This window comes from Syngnathus leptorhynchus, chromosome 4 (assembly GCF_054491065.1).
Source record: "Syngnathus leptorhynchus isolate UIUO chromosome 4, UIUO_Slep, whole genome shotgun sequence".
NCBI classification, from domain to species: domain Eukaryota; kingdom Metazoa; phylum Chordata; class Actinopteri; order Syngnathiformes; family Syngnathidae; genus Syngnathus; species Syngnathus leptorhynchus.
This window is the reverse complement of record NC_141198.1, coordinates 7,814,567-7,834,542: the sequence shown is the minus strand read 5'-3', so window position 1 is coordinate 7,834,542 and position 19,976 is coordinate 7,814,567. Positions and strand designations below refer to the sequence as shown.

At 40.8% G+C, this 19,976-nt stretch overlaps 1 protein-coding gene across 8 annotated transcripts; it reads right to left on the bottom strand.

The window, feature by feature from the left end:
- Positions 1-767: 767 nt before the first annotated feature.
- On the bottom strand, positions 768-19,556 carry fgfr1a (fibroblast growth factor receptor 1a). Of its 8 annotated transcripts, none has more exons than XM_085909370.1 (19): positions 18,909-19,556; positions 15,233-15,413; positions 10,254-10,496; positions 10,075-10,164; positions 9,643-9,815; positions 9,500-9,541; positions 8,042-8,165; positions 7,405-7,595; positions 7,071-7,221; positions 4,585-4,781; positions 4,121-4,266; positions 3,852-3,973; positions 3,463-3,573; positions 3,053-3,243; positions 2,833-2,955; positions 2,670-2,740; positions 2,449-2,586; positions 1,816-1,921; positions 768-1,727 (listed from the first exon to the last, which is right to left on the bottom strand). In XM_085909370.1, the coding sequence occupies exons 2-19, from the start codon at positions 15,384-15,386 to the stop codon at positions 1,551-1,553; spliced, it is 2,550 nt and encodes an 849-aa protein (XP_085765496.1). In that variant the 5' UTR covers positions 15,387-15,413; positions 18,909-19,556; the 3' UTR covers positions 768-1,550. The 8 variants fall into 8 exon arrangements, with proteins under 8 accessions (XP_085765496.1, XP_085765498.1, XP_085765497.1 ...); XM_085909372.1 differs by having other exon boundaries at positions 4,591-4,781; positions 18,909-19,555; XM_085909371.1 differs by lacking the exon at positions 7,071-7,221 and adding an exon at positions 6,154-6,298 and having other exon boundaries at positions 18,909-19,552.
- Positions 19,557-19,976: the final 420 nt, after the last annotated feature.

Here is a 19,976-nt window from a genome sequence, read left to right as displayed (position 1 = left end):
TGGTAGCCACCATGTACTGTAACCTGAGTGATTGATTTTAAAACATAATTGTCTTCAAGATCCAAGTGTTAGCTTCATCTGCTAAAACGTATCACACATCGAGGGTCATCTGCACTGACCCCAACTATCAAGAGCTGGCTTTTAAAAAAGGTTAACTGCTGCCCGCATAGTGTGGCTTGCTACAACAGGCTGCATGGAGATTGCAAGCCAGGTAATGCATCAGTCTATGGCAGGAAGCCAGACCAGTGATACAAGCATCAAGGTTGGTGTGGTTGATGGAAGGAGGTGTAGCGCTAACACTTGTCAAGCCATTCACATGACCATAAATCATGTTTACTGCGTACCATGGCCATGGATCCCACACGTCTGCTGATGTCAGCAGCACATTTTCAAATCTAATCAGCAACTCGAGGGGAATCGACACTATTCTGTGTGACTATATATATATATCTATATATATAATATATAATATATATATATATTAATATATAATATACACACACACACACGGACTTCAGTTCATCCTTTAACAGCGTTTATATATTTTTTTAAAAAAGCAATTTATTTCATGTTATCCATTTATGAGGATGAGTGTTCCACATCTCATCATCAGAAGTTATTTGGCAGAAGATGAACGTCATGGTTAAAGCTTATACAGTAAAATGAATGTCTATTACACAACATGCATGCACAGAGGAAGTGCATGACATTTACTGAAGCTAATTAGGGTGGCTTTTATAAGCAGGAACTACATGTTGACAGTTGGGCAAGATGTATAAAATTCAGTTTACTCACGTACACAATCAGTTACACTGATATTCATGGTTTGGAATGGAGCACCTGCAAATATCACTGGTACACTGATATGCATGATGTAATATTGAAAAGCATGTTAAAGAAATAAAAAAAATACTCTATTTTGTATTGATGGTTATAATATAAAATGAGGGCAATCAATTCTGGGGGGGAAAAAAACAGTCATGTGATATCTCCCCTGTGGACTATACTCAAGAATGGGTCCATCAACCCTTTTACAAAAGTAAAATCTATTACAGAGACAAAAATAAGAGTATAGTCTAAGTATGTATGTACGTACATACACACATACATGCACGGTATATACATACATATATATTTATATTTTTCTAGCAATATTTACAAGACATATTGAATGGCGCAATGTACCATGGTCCTAGTTCCTTAGTATTTAGTCTTTAAAGCAAAAATGTTATCCCGATGAACTGAATGAATAAAAAAGGCCCTGTCCTGCATAGGAATGGGAAACCCATTTTCGACACCGTGACAACAGACTTCCACTCTTGATAAAAGAAAGTGCCCCGGTAAACACCGTACCACCAGTATCGGGAAATAGCTGCGCTCTGCAGTCCTTGAGATCCAACAAGTTTTCTGAGGTGTCTCTCAGCTCCTGTCTCACCAAGCAGCGGCGGTCCTTAGCTTTATCTTTGGGAATTTTAGGGAAGAAGAGTCCACAACCGCATGAGGCAGGGAGTGGAAGAAATGTCAATGTTTTTCAGACTGGTGATGAGGTATCAGCGTTTCTTGATGGCCGCTCCGTTGGAATGGGGAGGGAGCTTTGGGAGGCAGGGTTCCTCCGCACCAGCATCGTGGGAGAAGACAGAGTCCTCGCCAGAAGAACAAGTGGAGCTGCGGGTGTCAAGGTAGTTGGGGGAGTATTGATCCAAGGGCACGGACAGCTCTAAATACTCCTGCATGCGGGAAAGACTCACAATGAAAACCTTTGTTTCCACAACACACATGGCCGCTGCTCCCACCCTTGATGAGGAAAGGACTGACCTGGTTGGACGTCATGGCAAGACAACGATCCAAGTCCTCGACGAGCTGCTTGAAAGTTGGCCTCTGGGAGGGCACGGCAAGCCAGCAGTCTCTCATCATCATGTACCTGTCAGAGTTAACAGACTGACCTTAAATAGTCCACTTTTAGATCTTGTCCTGTTAACCTCCTGTATGTAAATAGTTGCCGTCATAACATCTGCTCAAAGGAAATTTAAGTATCTTTTGAATGGCAGTGAATTCACGGGAGGGGGCGTGTCATTGTTTTTGAAGACTTGTTTTTTCACAAATGAGGCTTTTCACTGTGTAAAGCAGTTAAAATAGCAGTTTGTTCATTTGTTTGCTGATTTTAGATTTTGATTCTGGGGTGCACTATTATAAAGTGTCTCAAAGGGCAAATAGTAATAAATTCCTCAATCTGTAGCTTCTACCTAAAATGCAATGGTTAATAGATGGTTCCACTAAAACTGTTGTACACGCTGATTAAGTGACTTTGTAACAAACTACAACCACCAGACTAACAGAGACCAACACATAACCTCAGGCAACCAGTAAAGGTCCCACATTTTCTACAGTTTTTGGATCTGTTGCAAACATTCCAGGGTAAAATGCCAGATGAAATCATAATTTCCTTACAGCTCTTGGGTGCAAGTGGAGGGTTTGTCCATGCGGTGACCTTCCTTCAGCAGCTTAAACAGCTCTTCCACAGGGACGCCGGGGTATGGAGAGCCTCCCAGAGTAAAGATTTCCCAAAGTAGAACGCCAAATGACCAGCTGCAGACAAGCACAGGAACTCAAGAGTTTTCACCATATTGCAGCGGGACAGAATAAAGAAAACACAGCGATATGATACCCACACATCACTTTGGTGTGTATATATTCGATCAAACAGTGCTTCAGGAGCCATCCATTTGACCGGTAAACGACCCTGTGGGGGGGGAGAAAAAAAAACATGTGCCTTACAGTTATTTTTGCTCATCAAATTCAAATGTGTTTCTCCAAACTGATGAAACTACTTACATTGGTGGTCTTCTTGTAGTAATCAATGTGGTGTATGTCTCTTGCCAAGCCAAAATCAGCTATTTTCATCACATTGTCTTCAGTTACCAAAACATTACGAGCAGCGAGATCTCTGTGGATGCACTATAGTGATGCCAATGGGGTGGTTATTATACATTATGATGAGGTTTGAGCACGTAAATGCTGTTTCTTTCGACTGATCAGGTCGGGCTTGTATTACCTTTTTGGAAGCCAGGTACGCCATGCCTCGGGCCACTTGATAGGCACAAGACACCAGGTCTTTGATGGACATGTTCTCGACAGGAACTTGGTCTGGGTTGTAACAGTACTCCATGCCTGGAGGGCGCCGTGCATGCAAAAACTCCCTCAAATTGCCCTTGGACGCAAACTCCACAATCACGTACAAAGGACCTGCAGAAAAATGGGCAAAATGATGACTGGAAATAGTTGTTGTTTTCATATCCATCATATCTGTTGATTTAAACCGCTTTCTGATTCATTCTATCAATTAGAACTATTTTGTCAATAAGCACATCCATAACGTGTACATTCTCACAAATCAGGCAAATAAATATAGATACGAGCCAATTATTAATCAAAGTACATTTCAATGCCAGCAATGACTCTTACCATCTTGTGTGCAGGCTCCCAGCAAATTGATGATGTTCTTGTGTTTGCCAATAATCTTCATCATTTCCATCTCTGAAATCAGGTCTGACAAATCTTTCTCTGTGGCATCAGCTGGAGGGCATCACAAACAGATGACATTAAGGCCATATTCTTGAAAAGAATGGGACATTCTTTGAAACAAGCAGCATAGCAAGCTCTTAGACATCTCATGCTCGGATTCAAGACAAAGAATGCTTCTTTTGTTGAATCCTCATCACGGTCAATTGAACTGTTGTTTACTGTTAGTGATCCAACAGGCACAGAGGTCTGCGGCTGCTGCACTAATTCGAGATATATATTCCAACCGATGACACAGATAATACAAAGTGGTAAAAGAGGGGCTTACTTACACTTCAACATTTTCACTGCAACCTTTGTCACACGACTTGGCTTCTCTTTGTCAAGACCCAGTGCCTCTCCCATCACCACCTGACCGAAGCAGCCTTCGCCCAGGGGCTTTCCGAGAACAAGTCTGCAAGAATGACATTTAAAAAGAAGGCTACATGCAATTACGTCCATACACTGATTCCGATTTTCTTTCACACCACTGATTCATGTGGTCGGTGCCTTGTGTTTTTAGACCAATCGTACTTTCAGTAAAGACATCTTATGCACATACCGATCACGAGGAAGCTCCCAACGGGGATCTTGCGGTAGTTCATACTCAGACACCCCTGACAACATTGGAGAGCCGCTGGAGGAAAGTCGAGATGGTCGAACCAACATCACACCAGAGTGGATGGAGGAACTTGAGTCCACGGACACCTGAGATGAAGAAGCCTGACATTACTCCCCTCATAGGGAAACAGACACAGATGACTGCCTAAACTAATTTAGACAAGAGCAGTGGGAAACAAAACAAATATTTTTGCTGTTTAGACCTTGTTGACTAACTTGTACCACTAGTTTAAGAAAAACACGATACCTACCTGATACACTTGGACTCTTGACAATATCTATGGAAGCATGCTTTTAGTAGATTTAAAGCATAGACACACACTCATACAGATATGAGCAAAAGGGATATTGTGAGAGAAAGGAGTGGGAAAGGGTAATAATGTTCCAAACCCCCTATCTACTTTCTGTTACCTGTTTCCGCAGAGGGATGCTTTTAGCCAGCTTGTGCACAGCCAGCTGACTGTTGAAGTCACTCTTCTTGGAGGAAGTGCGAATCTTCACAATAATTACGATGGCAATCATGACAGCGATGAAGAAGAAGCCCACACAGTAGATGACAACCTCCAGATACGTGTGGTTGGCCGGAGGGTAGTGTGGCATGGCTATACATGGGGAGTAGTAACATCAACTGTTAAATATGACCTGTACATAATTGTTGAAACATGCTCATTAGCACTTTCACACATCACCACAAACACAAACATCCAATCAAGCTATTGTGTCTAAAAACAGACGCTTTGACAGCACTCCTCGAAAACACTGAAAATGTGACTTTATCGTCACTGGAACGGGCATATTAAACTACAGATATTTTAAGTAAACCGCAAAAAGCCAACTTTTTGGTTTTAGTATTAGAACATTTGAATTTTAGCAGTTATAACCCAATTAACATTTAAAGAGGGCGAGGCCAAAACCAGGCCAAGGTTGTCACACACAATGCTTAGGCTATGCATGCACGCTTCACACAAATACACGCACGCACACACAGGGACATGCATAACTTAAATGTTCTAGTGCCACAAGGCATAAGCTCACATGTTGTTTAATTACAGGTGTGATTTTCACTAAACATGTTGTGCATTGTTATTCTTTATGAAAGAGCCAATATAAGCATGGAATTAAAAGGAAATAAATATAGAATTGAAACTTAATGAGATCTTGTTTTTATCCTCCCATTCATTAAAAGGAGCATCAAAGATGTATTTACACCCAGTAACCCACAATGAAGCACACATTAGCTTGGGATGGGACTGCACTGCACATCTATATATTGCATAGTTTAAATTCTTATATAAATGTGTGTGTGTATAAGAATCTTGTCTAACATAGCACTACTGATGTGCTTTGCATCTCAAACCAAGTGTGCTGCTACACCCATCACCAACACCAGCATTGCACAAGTGAGCTGCACTTGTGTTAAGAGGCTGACTGACAAGCAGCTTGATAATTGGACAAATGCCCATTCCGACACAGAGGAACGAGACACACACACAGTACAGAGAGGCAATTATCAGAGCCGGCCGGAGGACTCGCAGCAGGAAATGACACAAGGTATACGTGTCATTTAAAGCGCTTGTCAAAGAAAATCAAACATCTATTAAAGATTCAGACAGTTCAGAGATGCCAAACTACCCATTTGAAAATAAATCTGGCTAAAGCCAAAAAGAATTCTTCATTTCTTTACCGCCATATTTTTAAATTGTCGTTTGCATTATTTAGTCCACATTTTTCATTTTCCCCAGACAAGTTTTGAGGTAGTTTGTGAGTTGTTTGGCATTCTCATGTAAGCGCAGCGAGGCGCACGTTAAGGAAGGAGCCGTGCTGAGGGAAAGGAAGTGAACTACTACGTTTGTCCCCCCTCACATTTGGACAGAATTTCATTTGTTTCAAATTCTGACAAATGTGAAGACAGACAGGCTGAAGGTAAAGGAAAATGAGGGGAATTTGGGGAGGGCGAGGCAGAACCACTGATACCTTCAAACACTGTCAACCATGCAGAGTGATGAGAGAACCCGATAGAATTTCCCGCCAAGCAGGTATACTCCCCAGCGTCATCAAAAGACACATTTCTCAGTTGCAGGACTTCCATTTCCTTGTCCGTGGTGTTAAGGCCAGCGGTCTAGAAAATAAAGGAAGTAGACCCAACAAGAGGCCCAATAGAAAGAAGGGAACCATGAGTAAAGAATTCTGAAAGAGAAAAGTACAAAGGAGAGTTTCCTCTTCCTACATCAAACACCATTTGCCCAAAAAGGAATGACTTAAAGCCACAGTCAAGGACCTGTCGGGGAGAACCCCCCCCCCCCAAGACAAGAATCTGTTAGTGGAATAGCTAGTTAGGTTGAATCTGGTTGCCTAAACCCAACCCATCACCATGTTGAATACCTCACTTTCATCTCCCCATGCACAAGATGGGCAACATGGAAAACTCCGCAGCAGAACAGATCACACTCACACTGGGGCACACATTCCTGTCTGTGGACAGTGAGCAGTAGACAAGCAACTAGAACGTTTGTGGAAAAAGGAGGCTAGCAAAGAAAAACCAAAGGGAGTCTACACACAGAGTGAAGAGTGTGAGCATGTCAAAGGGCAAGGGAGCACAATTTGCAAAAGATGCCAAAGGGACTGTAGGTAGAGGCAGAGGAAGGAGTGAGGTTTGAAAATAGGTCCAATGTAAACCTGAGACTAAACACTTTCAACTGTTCTGCTGGGAATTTTCCATAGCGTCATTTACAGTCAGGAGCACTGAGGCAGGAGAGCGGGTGGGAGGAAATGGAGGGAGGGTGGGAGGAGAGAAACAGCTGAGGGTGTCTCCTGTTGTACGGCCCTAATTTATCCAGGTGGTCTTGGAAGTGTCTCTTCTGTGTAGTCCTGTACAGCTGCGTGATGTTTACCTGTGGGCTCAAATCTGGTGACAGTCAGCCAGGCCGACTGATTGGCCTCTCCTATATAATTGGACACTTTACATATATATTGTCCACTGTCCTCCTCAGTCACATTGGAGAGGGTCAGCAACTGAGCATCCGAACTATTGACCCCAGAATGCTGGAAGTAAAACAATGTCATGTGCAGCTCGAAACACAGAACTCGCATGTCTTGGAGGTATTTCATCGAGATCACTTTTGAACAATTCAATAGGCTTGATCCTTTTACACATTTAGCTGCTGCAGCAAAATTAAAACAGTAGTGTGAGAGATCGAAGGAAAGTCAATCAGAGTGAGCTCCTACCTTGAGGATACGGACATACGGTAAGCCGTCTGCACCGACACGACTCCCGTTGACCTCGATGTGCTTTAACCACTGGATGTGAGGCTGAGGGTCGCTGAAGACCTTGCACTCAAACTCTACATCACTGCCCACCACTGCGGTGCGATTAGCGGGCAGACCAGCCTGCAGGATGGGCCTGTGTGGAGAGCGCTCTGCAACACAGGCAAAACATCAAACCATGTAAATATGTGGATAAGTACATCTCATTTTGCAATTATATTTTTGTTCAGTGTTTTTGCTTGATGATTTTTTTGCTAATAAATCCCATGTCTATTGTATTTTTTTAATTTCCAAACTAGCCAAGTTAAAAATCCATTATTCAACATTTCAATGCAAGTGTTCAATATTCTTAAAACTATAAAGTTATTTACACCTACAAAAAGAAAAAGTAAGAGAGCTGAATCTATAAAATCACAGAATCTATACATTCAATGTGATGTGGTATAAAATAGTGCAACTAACTTTTGTGCCGGTCAATAAAGGTTGAGCGCAACATTTAGCCGTGTCAATGTATTGTTAGGTTCTAGTTGAAAAAAATCTTTACCCTTGAAAAAGGAAAGAAACTCTGTTGTAAATCATTTTAAGAAACATGTCCTACCGACAACATCCAGCTGGTAGGTGTGATTGATGCTTCCATATTGGTTTTCCACCACACAGGTATAGTTTCCCTTGTCTGAGGGCACTACAGATTCCATGATGATGGTCCAAACATGGTCACGAACCTAGGTATTGGAGAAAAGAGTTTCATCCACAGGAATGTAATTCAACTAATGTTTTAGATTTTCCTGTTCTATCAAGAATCCATAAAAAAGTGATAGGAAAGCCAGTCAAGAGAATAGTGAAAATCTTCAGGAAGTTCTTTTGAAGAGGAAATACTATAAAAACAGTACTTCCGAAGATGTACGATTGTAAGATTACATGGATTGTTTTGAGTCTCGATGCATCACAAGGAAAACACGTAAATACCGCTACTTATATCATACATTTGCCCTGAGGCTGTGTATTTGTTTACAACTAAGCCAATTAGACAAAACAAGAATGTTTTTTTTTTGGATCCTGCTTCATTTCGAGCAATAATTTTTTTTTCATAAATCTGCCAAGACCAGGACTGCGTGATTAGCTAACAGACCTCCAAGGCAATGGCAACATCAAACATGCATCGTACAGAGACTGAGCCATGCGTTTTCCCTCATTTAGCCAACACAAGAGGGAATCCAGCTGCCTGCTGCCAGATGTGTCGTGCTTGACTTCAGACATGTGGTCCATATTATTCTCTTCTTGCAGCACGTCTCAAAGCACACGATATACAGAATATGAACAATAGAAGTCTGGCAATCAAAGCAAGCGTGAGTGAGATGAGAGACATCCTGAACCACCAATGTGGAACTTTGCAGCATGATTAAAAAAAAAAAAAAGAAAGAAAGAGAGAAAGAAAGCAAAAGCAGCAGCCAGATGGCAAGGTGTGCTGCCTGGTTGTTGTAGGCTGGGCAAAGAGGCAGGGAACAGGCAGCTGAGAGGAAACTCCTAAATGTGTCCCAGCTGGGAAGGAAGAAGACTTCGACTTAGATATAGGCTAAACCAGCCTATATCATTCTTTATTAGAAATAGCAGACATTAAGGGGAAGGAAGAGGAGGCGGGTGTCATTCCTTTTCTCGAAATGTGTAAATGGAAAAATATGCAGATGCTACTGGATGACGAATACTGCACAGGTCATTACGAGACTATAACAAAAGCGCCGTTTAAAAACAAACTTCATGTTTGAAAAAGTGAATGGCTGAATTTCAAAAACCTTTAACATGTACTTGACCCTTTGTGATCTAAATACTGGTAATGTGGCGCTATGACGTGAAATTCAGAAAATATCTGGCAGTTGCTTCGATAGGAAATTGGAGACAGTTGTCTTATCTTGAATAGTGCAAACTCCCACTTGACCAACAGTGAAACAATTATGAATTCAGCTTGCTTGGATAAAGGATGTGCTCTGTGTTTGCTCTGTGTGGAGTGGGATCCGGGTCACTGAGTTACTATGTACATTAGAACGATCAAAATACATACGACTGAGTTACTGATGTCCTGTGAGGAGGACCCCTGTTTGAACTTCCAGAACATGTAACGACATGTCAAACGAGGTTAGACTTATAAATTATAGAAGATCAAATGATGATGATGATCAATAGCCTTGGAAAAACAATTCTGACCTTAAAACCTCCGATTCGATGGTCTTTCTTGAACTCCTTTCCATTCTTGTACCATTTTAGTGTAGGTGTTGGGTTGCCACTGGCCTGACAGCGGAATCTGACAGTCTTGCTGGCAGGGACAGCATGGAGCTTTTTCTCCATTTTTTCTGGGTGAGCCCACTGTGGAGCCATTGCTACAACACGGAAATAGAGAACTTTAGATCAAATAAAACAAAGGTTACAATACTCAAAGTTTTTGAAAGCTGATCAATATTTGAATTGTATTCTTAAAATGACAGATAAAGCTTTGCGTGAGTCTCAAATGTACATGTCAGAGTGATTTTCTCACACACGAACCCTCAAGAAAGTTTTTCAACGTGTGAATTCCCATGTGTAAAGATGATTAGCCAATACAGCAGCACTTGTAAGGTAGACAGAATTCAGGCAACTCACGAAGTAGCTTTTGACTGCCTAATAATTTTGCTTCCTCCGAAGAAGATTCTTCATCCTCATCTTCGTCCTCAGACGAGCCCGAAGTGTCAACTGTTTGAATAGAAGTATTTTGTTTTGGGCATTTTAGTGCACTGTCAATGATTGCATGACTATTTCTGGTTGCTGTTTCATGTATATACCTGTGACGTTGAAAAAGACACTGTGGTTGCCCAAGGTCATGCATGCGTAGATGCCAGAGTCCGCCAGCTCCACTGTCTCGATCTCCAGCTGGCCATTGCGTATGTGCGTGTGTTCTCCATCCACTACGACCACGTGGTCTTTGGTCCAGTTGACAGCATGGAGGGAGTCCTTGGTGAAGCAACTTAGGTCCAGACGATCCCCAAGATAGAGGGTGAAAAGCTCCGCTTGCGTTTCCAGGGCAACTAAGTGTAATGACAGGAAATGGTATTTGATTTAGCAGTTCATCTTATGTTATTATTTCCCAAAAATAAACAATAAAAAAATGAAATAACCAGCATCAGGCAAAAAAAATGCTCCAAATCCACAGAATCAATACAACTGATGGTGACTTCCTGAAACAGTCAGACACCACGCAAAAATGAGGTCGTCCATTTGAAAAATGTACTTTAATCATACGGCAATAACCAAGAGACACTTGAAAAGACCTTCCCCAATTTCCTTCTGGCACCAGGCCCGCGGTGCCTCTTCCCCAAATTAAATTGCCTCCTAAATGGGGCTCGATCGGCATACAGGCGAGGAGCCACCAGGGAAAGGAAGGTGAAATTCAATTACAGGAATGAAGGAGTCACAGAGCAGGACACCTGAGCCCCCCTTGTTCCAAATTACTACATAGCCCAGGAGGGAGGGAGTAACCGAATTATGTTGACACACAGTCACAATGGTGTTGTTTGTTTAGAAAGGTAAGAAGCGTCACTGGGCAACCTTTCTGATATTGCCACTCAACAAACATGGCGAACATTTTTTAAAGGCACCTTGTAGTCTTTTGTATGATACCAAATGCATACTTTGTCAGAAAAGACTAGTAGCTAGTAAGAAAGTCATTAAAAGCATACCTCATCACAACAAGCACATATTAAAGTAGAACAACAACCCCCTCCCAACCATCTAACAAAGTCCTCCTCACAATAGTAGCCAGGAAGCCCAAAAGAGTTAGCATGTACACATGAGCGCGCACAAGTGAGGGCCTGCAGTGGCAGGTTCTACTAGCAGTTGCTATGGTGACTGCGCTTGGGCCTAGTAAAGGTATTTCCTGGATCGCATATGTCTGACAGGCCCTTAATCCCAGCAGGAAAAGGGGCCAGGGGGTAGGATCAACTTTCTCCTCAGAAACACAACCAAAGAGTCCAAAGCAGACATTTATTGTGATCCAACGAACATGCCTTCCAAAGCATAAGCAAACTCTTCTGCTTAGTGTGAGGGCCATTCGATGTGTTTCTGTTACTGCCCTCTAAACGGAGATGCCACTGATAAAACTGTGTCAACATACCATCTGTTAATCTGGCAGCAGACATCATAAAACGCCCAGAAAAGTTGTAAAAAAAAAAAAAAAAAAAAATAGGTGTTGTTTTATTGTAGCCCACAGTCCAGAACACTTGTGCTTGAGGGACAATAGCATCGAGTGTAACACAAACTATGTGAAAACGCACCTAACTTAAAAAAAAAAAGAAAAAAAGTCTCATGTAGAAATTTCATGAACTCAAAACGCAACAGGAATCTGCTTTCAACTCTTCGCCCTAAGTCAAGTATGAAGCTTAGTGAATATTTATGTTGGATATGAGCATTTTTGATCTCCGTGAAGCCTCCTGCCGCCGCTATGATTGGATTGAACTAGATTAAAGATCTGGACTGTTCTTCTAACTATTTGGTGAGACAATGATTGACATCGTTTAAAATCAGCCTAATAACTGAAATCCTTGAAGGAATTTCTGTGAAGATGTAAGCATGCTGACAAGCTTACAATGAGAGGTCCAAAAAAAAGTTCACTGGTGTGAAAGGAAGAGTTGGCGCCAGTCGTTGGAACACACTCTGGCTATGCGATAGGAAGCAATATGCTGCATGAATGACTTCTGGGATTTCCTGCTTGCACTAAAGTGATGGCTAAATGCAGCAAAATCTGCTGGCTGGTCAGGGCTCTGTAGTGGTACTCTGTTAAGCAACCACAAGAGATTGAAAAGGCGGGCAATAAGTAGAAGGGACTGATTCGAGACAAAAGGCAGGACATGCAGGAAGCACAAGAATAGCACAATGGCCATTAGCAAGTCCCCCAAAATTCAAATAAAAACTTTTTCATGAAAGCTCTCCAGTGGAGCGACCCTTTCACTGCTAAATTAGCTGATGACAATTAGCATGGATTAACAATTGGGAGCGACGAGGATTTCTGTGCATGGCAAAGTTCAACTTTAAGCTTTTCTATTATCATTCAAAACGAGCTGAACAACATTTAGCTTCACACCACAAAGTCAAATCGGCAGCTCAAAAACGAAACGGATTACTTCAGCGTTTTATTGCTCTAATTATATTTACTATACTATACTATATTACTATAAGTAGTAAGTACCTTACGAAAGGATTGTCCTTACAATCAAGATTTCAAAGCTATCAACAGTTTACTACAAGTCACGGGAGTCAAAATAGTCGTGAATAAATTGGTTCAACATTTTATTTTGCTAAGGATTCTCCTTCAATCAAGTTAGGAGACCAACCAAACGTTAAAATCAGACAAATTGTTTTTCACTGGTCAATAAAAGTCTTAAAAGTACAGTGGAACCTTGGATAAAGCACTAATTTGTTCTGTTTCTCACATTAAAAATAAATGTCAATAGAATTAAACAGTTTCAGCCTCAGAACCTTCGTGCACTGCAAGGAGTGGACTATGCCACCGGACCCCTGGTAGCCGGGAGGTGTGAGTGTGGATGCCGTTGGAACCACAACAGATTGTAGTGCTTCTCTCTAGGCGTTTGTAAACAATGTGGCATCATTTTGGGGTCGTGTCTAAGATGGAGGTAAAAAGATTTAGTGCGCTCGCTTGAAAATGCAGATTAGCATTATTTCATTGTTTATGTAGGAAAGGACACCAAAAAAAGAAGGAGAAAAAAAAAAAAAAACAGCCATTGGAGTGAATATGTAAGTAAACTCATTCTCCACTATAGAAAATGTTCAAATATAACTCGAGTGACGACTTTTGTGTCATGTGCTCACCGTTGCTGCCAAGTCAAACGACTGGATACAAGTATGTAAAATGTAAATGTAAAAGTTGGACTTAAAGCACCTCTTTTCGGATAAACGGCAGAAGAAAGTATATAAAATATGTGGACTTCAGGAGAAATGTTAGTCACATGAACCCTTACAGATTTCTATGTAATACAAGTCCAATTTCCCTCCAAATGTTTTTTTCCAGCTCTGGTGTTGTAGTGAACCAGGGACTCGGATTGCGATACTGATATGATAGGATGTGGGAGTTGGGGATTTCCTTCTTCAGGCGCCATACAACTCCATACATGGAATTCTGGAGAGTTGCCGCAAGTGCTGGTAGGTGTACGGACAATCTTGGCTCCACTACTCTCAGGACTTCCACCATCTCCATGCTTACGTATTTTCTCTGGCATGAGGATGATGCAGTGGTAACCTTTCACAGCTGCGTTCAGGTGGGTTCAATAATGGTGTCTCCTGGTGCGAGGACCCTTGCTCTCTCTGTCCTTCAGCATTGACAGACTGATCCTGTCTTTGACACGGCGTTAAAAATTCTACTTGACCAATGTTTCATAATATATTGGATAATATTTGTTCATAAACTGGCCTTTCTTGAACCAAGGTTCCATTGTACATGCAGAATATGAGCATTCACTTCCATTAAGAATAAAACCTTATATTTCAAGAAGCAATTCTTTGCAAAGCATCCAATGAACAGCACAAATTAAAAAACATTGGTTTAAATACTGCAGCAAAAAAAATGAAAAAGAGCAACTGCAACCAATAATACAGTAATGTTCAACCTAAGCACATTTCTTATCATCTGTAATCATTGAACATACAAGTGACCTCTGGAGGTAATCAGTGTATTTCATTTGATCATGGAAAAGCCTTTTCTTATGTGAGCGTCGCAACATAAAGCCCCAAGACTCATAAAAAAAAAAAATGTGTTTATGGTACGAGATACTACCATGCAACTATTTTGTTTCCCTTCTCAAGACAAAGGAATGAAACCAAATGCTTCTGCTGTGATTGTTTGTCGACAGCTGAAGCCATCCGTCACCCAGTAGGGAAGTGGAGAAAAGTGAAGCATTCCCAAGCTTAAGTCAATGGGGGGGCAGTAGCAAAAGCACAGAGGCGCATAGATAATACCTAGCCATTTGGTGAATAAGAACTGAGGAGCGTCTCACACTTCCCCACGTAAATAGGAAGTTATGCTGCAGCTTACCTGGAAGAAAATCATTCCCTCAAAACCTCATTTCTAATTATGGCCCAGAGTAGCACAGCATTGTTCTTCCATTTTCCTCTTAGAAAGTAAGGCATTGATGAATAACTTCAGTGAATTCATGCATTCAGTGATTTTTCTTTTTTTACGATGAACAACATGAGCTGAAATTGTGGGAGGGCTGCCCTTGAGCCGCAGATGGGACTCATTTACTTCACCATGTCCCACCGTTGGTTTCAATGCAACCTTCAGAAGTTTATTTTAGGGCCCTGGAGAGCCCCTCTTGCTTCATTATTCTGATTACAATGCTGAACCGATCATATTGATTGATTGATTCTTGCTAACGAGTAAGCAATCTGTTAACAAACACCACATCAGTGAATGATATTGGATCTTTTACACTTTATTTTGAAAATATATTAACTATATAAACCACAAAACTTGGCGATATCGGCACTAACAATAGTAAAAAATATCGGCAGCTCATATCGCTTATCGGTTGACCTTGAGCAAGGATGTTGCAAATAGAGAAATGAGATGAGCTTTTAACCATGGGCCTCTATTTACTTTCGTTAACACTGTACCACGTGACGTCGTGCTTTGTGTGCATACCTGTCACTTCACGAATGCTTTTTAATCACATTTGAAATCTTGGGAGTTTACTTCAATCAAGTCGACAAATACAAAAATCAAAGTGTGTGTGGGGTTATCCCACAAACCTACCTTCATCAGGAATGGCGGGGCGGCACTGTGTCCTTAAAACCTGGGCAAAGAAAGCCAGAAAGACAAGTACACTTGGCCTCATCAGCATCCTGTTGAGGGAGCTACAATTGGTGGCTTTTCTGCGACAAGAACTCCATTCAGAACTTTGGGGCATCAGCAGCAGGTCATTTGTAGATTTAAACTGCGGAAAACAGGAGCACAAATGTGTGAGCATTCCGAGTGTCTTAAAACTACAACTCTGCAGGGAGCAAAAAAGTAACAGAGGACAAGAAGTGACAAAAAATGAGAATGTTATAGTAGAGAAAAATACTCGGAATGTGTGCAAAGTTCAGGGAGGTACTAAAACACTACGGCCTTATTCTTCATAAACACTGATGAGAAATGCAGTCAGTCAGTCTTGCATAGGCCAAATATCTTGGTAGTTTGATGGACTTCAATGTTTTCTTTTCAAAACCTTTGAGTAACCACAGAATATAAACTCATGAAGTTTGTCATCGTATTTTCTCAAGACATTTTTACCAACTATGTCCTGCAAAATGGAGCACTGTGACTGACCCCTCCACATGCACATCTGCTTGCATCATCACCCCCAAGCATCTGGCCTTAGAGATTAACACTTGCCCCTACCCCCTTGAGGAATCTGTTAAAGAACAAAAAACTACAGCGTGTCATGTGACACCGTTGTAGAGAGACATCATTTCCACACTTCAAGATCTATTACCCAACATTTGGTTTTGGTCCAACACCAAGAACCTCAATGACAATTTGCTCCCCTACACTGACTTGGCAAAAAAACAACAACAAAACACACAGATAAAATTTGCGGGGATGTCCAACAACAGCAGAGAGAGCTGGAAACAAAAGTTCTTTGTTTAAAAAAATAATTCAAATCATTTTGCTGTGAGTACCAATAAATTAATCTGAATAAAAAAACGGTTACATTTCTATTAAGGCTGCACGATTAATACAAATCGAATCGACCTTGAGGTTTGACGCAGGTTTGACGCAGGAATCTTCGTTCTGGTGCACAGTCAGCACAGCACAACTAAATTACTAACGTGGACATTGTCTCACAGTTGAAGGATCAACATTATGTGTGATTTCCAACTTTCTTATGCATTTTTGTAGTGATCAAAAGTTACGATCAGCAGCCGACGATTAGTCACCGATCGATCGGAGCATCCCCGGCGGTGAGTATCTCAGTAAGCTAACAGGAAAACAACAAATAACGTCACATGTGAGTCCAAAACCCTAATTGGTTTTATTTGTTTACCCAGAGCAATGTTCTGATGCAGATGCGGTTTCTTTTGAGTGTTAATCACCAATGAATGTTTATCTCCCAAAAAGGCACTCTGTTCCCCCCTACAGCAATTCATTTCACTTTCCGAGAACACTTCACTCTTCCAGCAGCTGAGCTGGCCCATAGGGAACCAAGGGTGATGAAGAAGCTTGGTCATTGTGGCTACGTAAGATGTGACTCACTCTTTGGGATGGTTCCAAGAAAGTGCTTCTGCGGCAAGTCCGCATGGTCCCTGTTCCCTTGGCACTACAGCGACCAGGCAGTGAGAAGGAGGAAGTCGCTTGTCCAAAGTATGACACAAAGCTCTGTCATTCTCAGTCGCCATGAGAGCAGGAGTCAAACTAAAGTGTGTTTTACTATGCATACACACTCAGCATAGGCTCTCCAACTTGGTTTGGCAAACACCATCTGAATTATTAACCAATTTATAAAGTCCAAAATTAGCAAACTCTTGCCAAAGCAATCTATATCCAATGAGAATTTTGGTTTATGGAATTTGCTTTTTAACTTTCAAACACTTAAACACAAAATTATGTATATTTTGTTAATTGAGTATCAGCTGGCTGGAAAAGACAAAAAAAGTGAAATGAAACATCCCCTCAAATCACTTCAATAAAGTATAGCACAGTAGAGTGGACCTCCACATTTCATCGGAGATAAGGACAGGGCCTGGCCACAAAGAAAATCTGAGAATAATTGACGCCAATTCAATTGCATTGACAAAAACAAAACATCTATTTTTCTTTAAAGTCAAAAATCTGCTAATAATTGACATCCGTTACATTACATAAACAAAAACAAAATTAAATATCTATAGTTTCCTCTTAAGCCAAGAAATATTTGAGTGACCACAGATATACTGCTAATAAATGTTTTTAACACACAAAAAGATTGGATTTTTCTTCTTTACAAAGTCCTACAGAAGGGTTTCTTTATAACAGATCATGAAATGAAAACAACAGAAATCTGACAAAGCTAAAAGTTACAGGCCTAACCCATAAGCAACAAGGCCTACACCATAATTGGTGTTCATTGTCATCCATAAATCATAAAAACTTTCAACTGCCTAATTCCTTTTCTCAGTTATCTCTACTCTTTCAGTTGAGCGACAGAGTATCAGATCGTTTTACTGAAGCAAAGATAGACACTTGACTTGTGCAAAAACAAAAGTTTCCCCTGACAGACTCACAATGCAGATGTGGTTTATCGTCAGCATTCCATGACACTTCAATGTAAAAACAATCAGTGTCAAGCTTCTTGACACATTGCCATTCGCTTCACATTTACATCCCAAATTCCTTTCACTGTGAGCCTAGAGCATAGGATGTTTGGATTTCTATATGGAAAGTTAAAAATAAAAACATTATTAATAGGTAGTCAATGGAGAAAGTGGACAAGTAGTAGGGCTGAAGTTGAACGATTGAATAGCGGTTTGTTGGATAGATACTGCAATATCCAATTCACACAAGTGCAATATTGACAATGTCCAGTAACATTTAAAAACATTACAGAAAATTACATGATACCATCAAAATCGTAAAAATAGGAGTGATTCGATTTTACGGGAAAATGTGGTGAGAAATAAAAGGAGTCAACCAACGTCATTACACATCTGTCACATCTGTCACGTCAGGGAACTGATTGAACTGAAGAATTTTGGTGACGGACTAACAAAACCTTACGTTTTCAGTATGGACAAAATCCATTACTGGTACGTGACCTAAGACAAACTAATCAAAGCAAAAATAAATACAAAAACAAGGAAGACAAACAACTGAAGCACATTGAAATGATACAATGTAGCTGGAAAAACAGAATAGCAGCAACTGAATTTATTGACTTATCGGTACTGGATAGATGAATTTAGATAGGGTAATAACATTGTGTCTAGTGGCTATTTCGAAATGTTACTATTGTCTTGGGATAGGTTTTATGTTATTTTAATTGTGATTTTTGGGGAACAACACAAACTAAGAGATGCACCCTGATTTCGTTGCACTATATTAAGACATGGGCCCTTTTACTCTATTTAAAATGCAAAGATAACTAATGTATTGATTATGATCACTTTGTTGCATTTCTTTGCAATGTGTTAACAATAACACAAAGATATGTCAGGAAACTTAAACAAGTCTGTAGTGTTTAAGTGTTTACGTATATAAATGCATATAATTCTTGTAAGAGCTGTAAAAAAAAAAATAGGAGAAAGAGAGAAGTGTCCAGGGTATAAGGAAATAATTCATTAGTGTATTCCTTGTGAAGAAAATTCCCTTATCGGCAGGATCTCAAATTGCAGCGGGAGAACAATGCTAACCCCACAGCACGTCAACATACAATAAAAACGTGTTTGGGGAAAATAGAAAAGAAGAAGCTCACCTTACTGGCGGGCCAGCCAGCGTCTGATAAATCTGATAAGAACACTCCTTAGCTCAGATTGGAGGGAGAAAAGGTACCTCCAAAAATGGAGAATATCCACACGTAATGAGTGGAAGCTGCAACACTCACTTTGGTCGCAACTGTGGAAGTTTAGCTAACAAGGTCGCGCATATTTTCCCAAACTTGGCCAAGGAAAATCGCGTGCGTGCCAGACTAAAGACCAGAGGGAAAAGCGGAACAAAACTTCCGGAGGATGAAACGGATTTGAACTGATAGATGTATCGTGGGATACAGCCAGGATTTGATTTCCACTGGTATTCTTTAAACGATGCTAACACAAACAATGTTGCCAAACTTTAGTAATTCGGTCGTCCATTGATCTCAGCGTCTTCACTCGCGATAAATCGCAGTCTTCTCACCTCCAGGGAGGAAAAAAAGACCAAAGTTGATCAAATCACTTGTTGTTTGTTATATTTCCTCGCATGAAAAGAGTAGATTCTAAAAAGTTATTGGGACTAGTCCTGCTGGGAAAAAAAATGTTCAAGAACGGGAATCCGTGCAAATCCAAACCTCCCCCTTAAATTTCAGACGAGTGGATGGGCATATATCCTAGATAGCAAACTAAAAAAGGAACAGTGGTCATTTCCGGTTTGTAGTTCGCAAATAAAAGCAGATCGTAAAACCAAAGGGGGGGGGGGGGATTGAAAATTATCTCGTGAAGCGTCTGCTACACCACGTTGAAATCAACTGACGTATTCGCAACAAATGTTTAGACTATTTTTAATGAAGCTATCCACAGTTTCTAAAATAACCCTACAAAACTGCAGCGCTGTAAAAATAAAACAAATATTAAATAAACACGACGATAGGTCAAGGATAAAGTCTGCATTTGGGGAGAAATGTGTTAATGTTTTGTACGTTATCAAGTGTTGGGGAATTCATGTTCGTAAAGTAAAAACACTCCACAGTCTGGCTTTAGCCACAGGCGCTCCTACTCAATCGGTTCGTAAAAAAGGTAGTTTACATTGCTTTATTTTGAAGTTCAGGTTATCGACTCTTCGGGCTGTT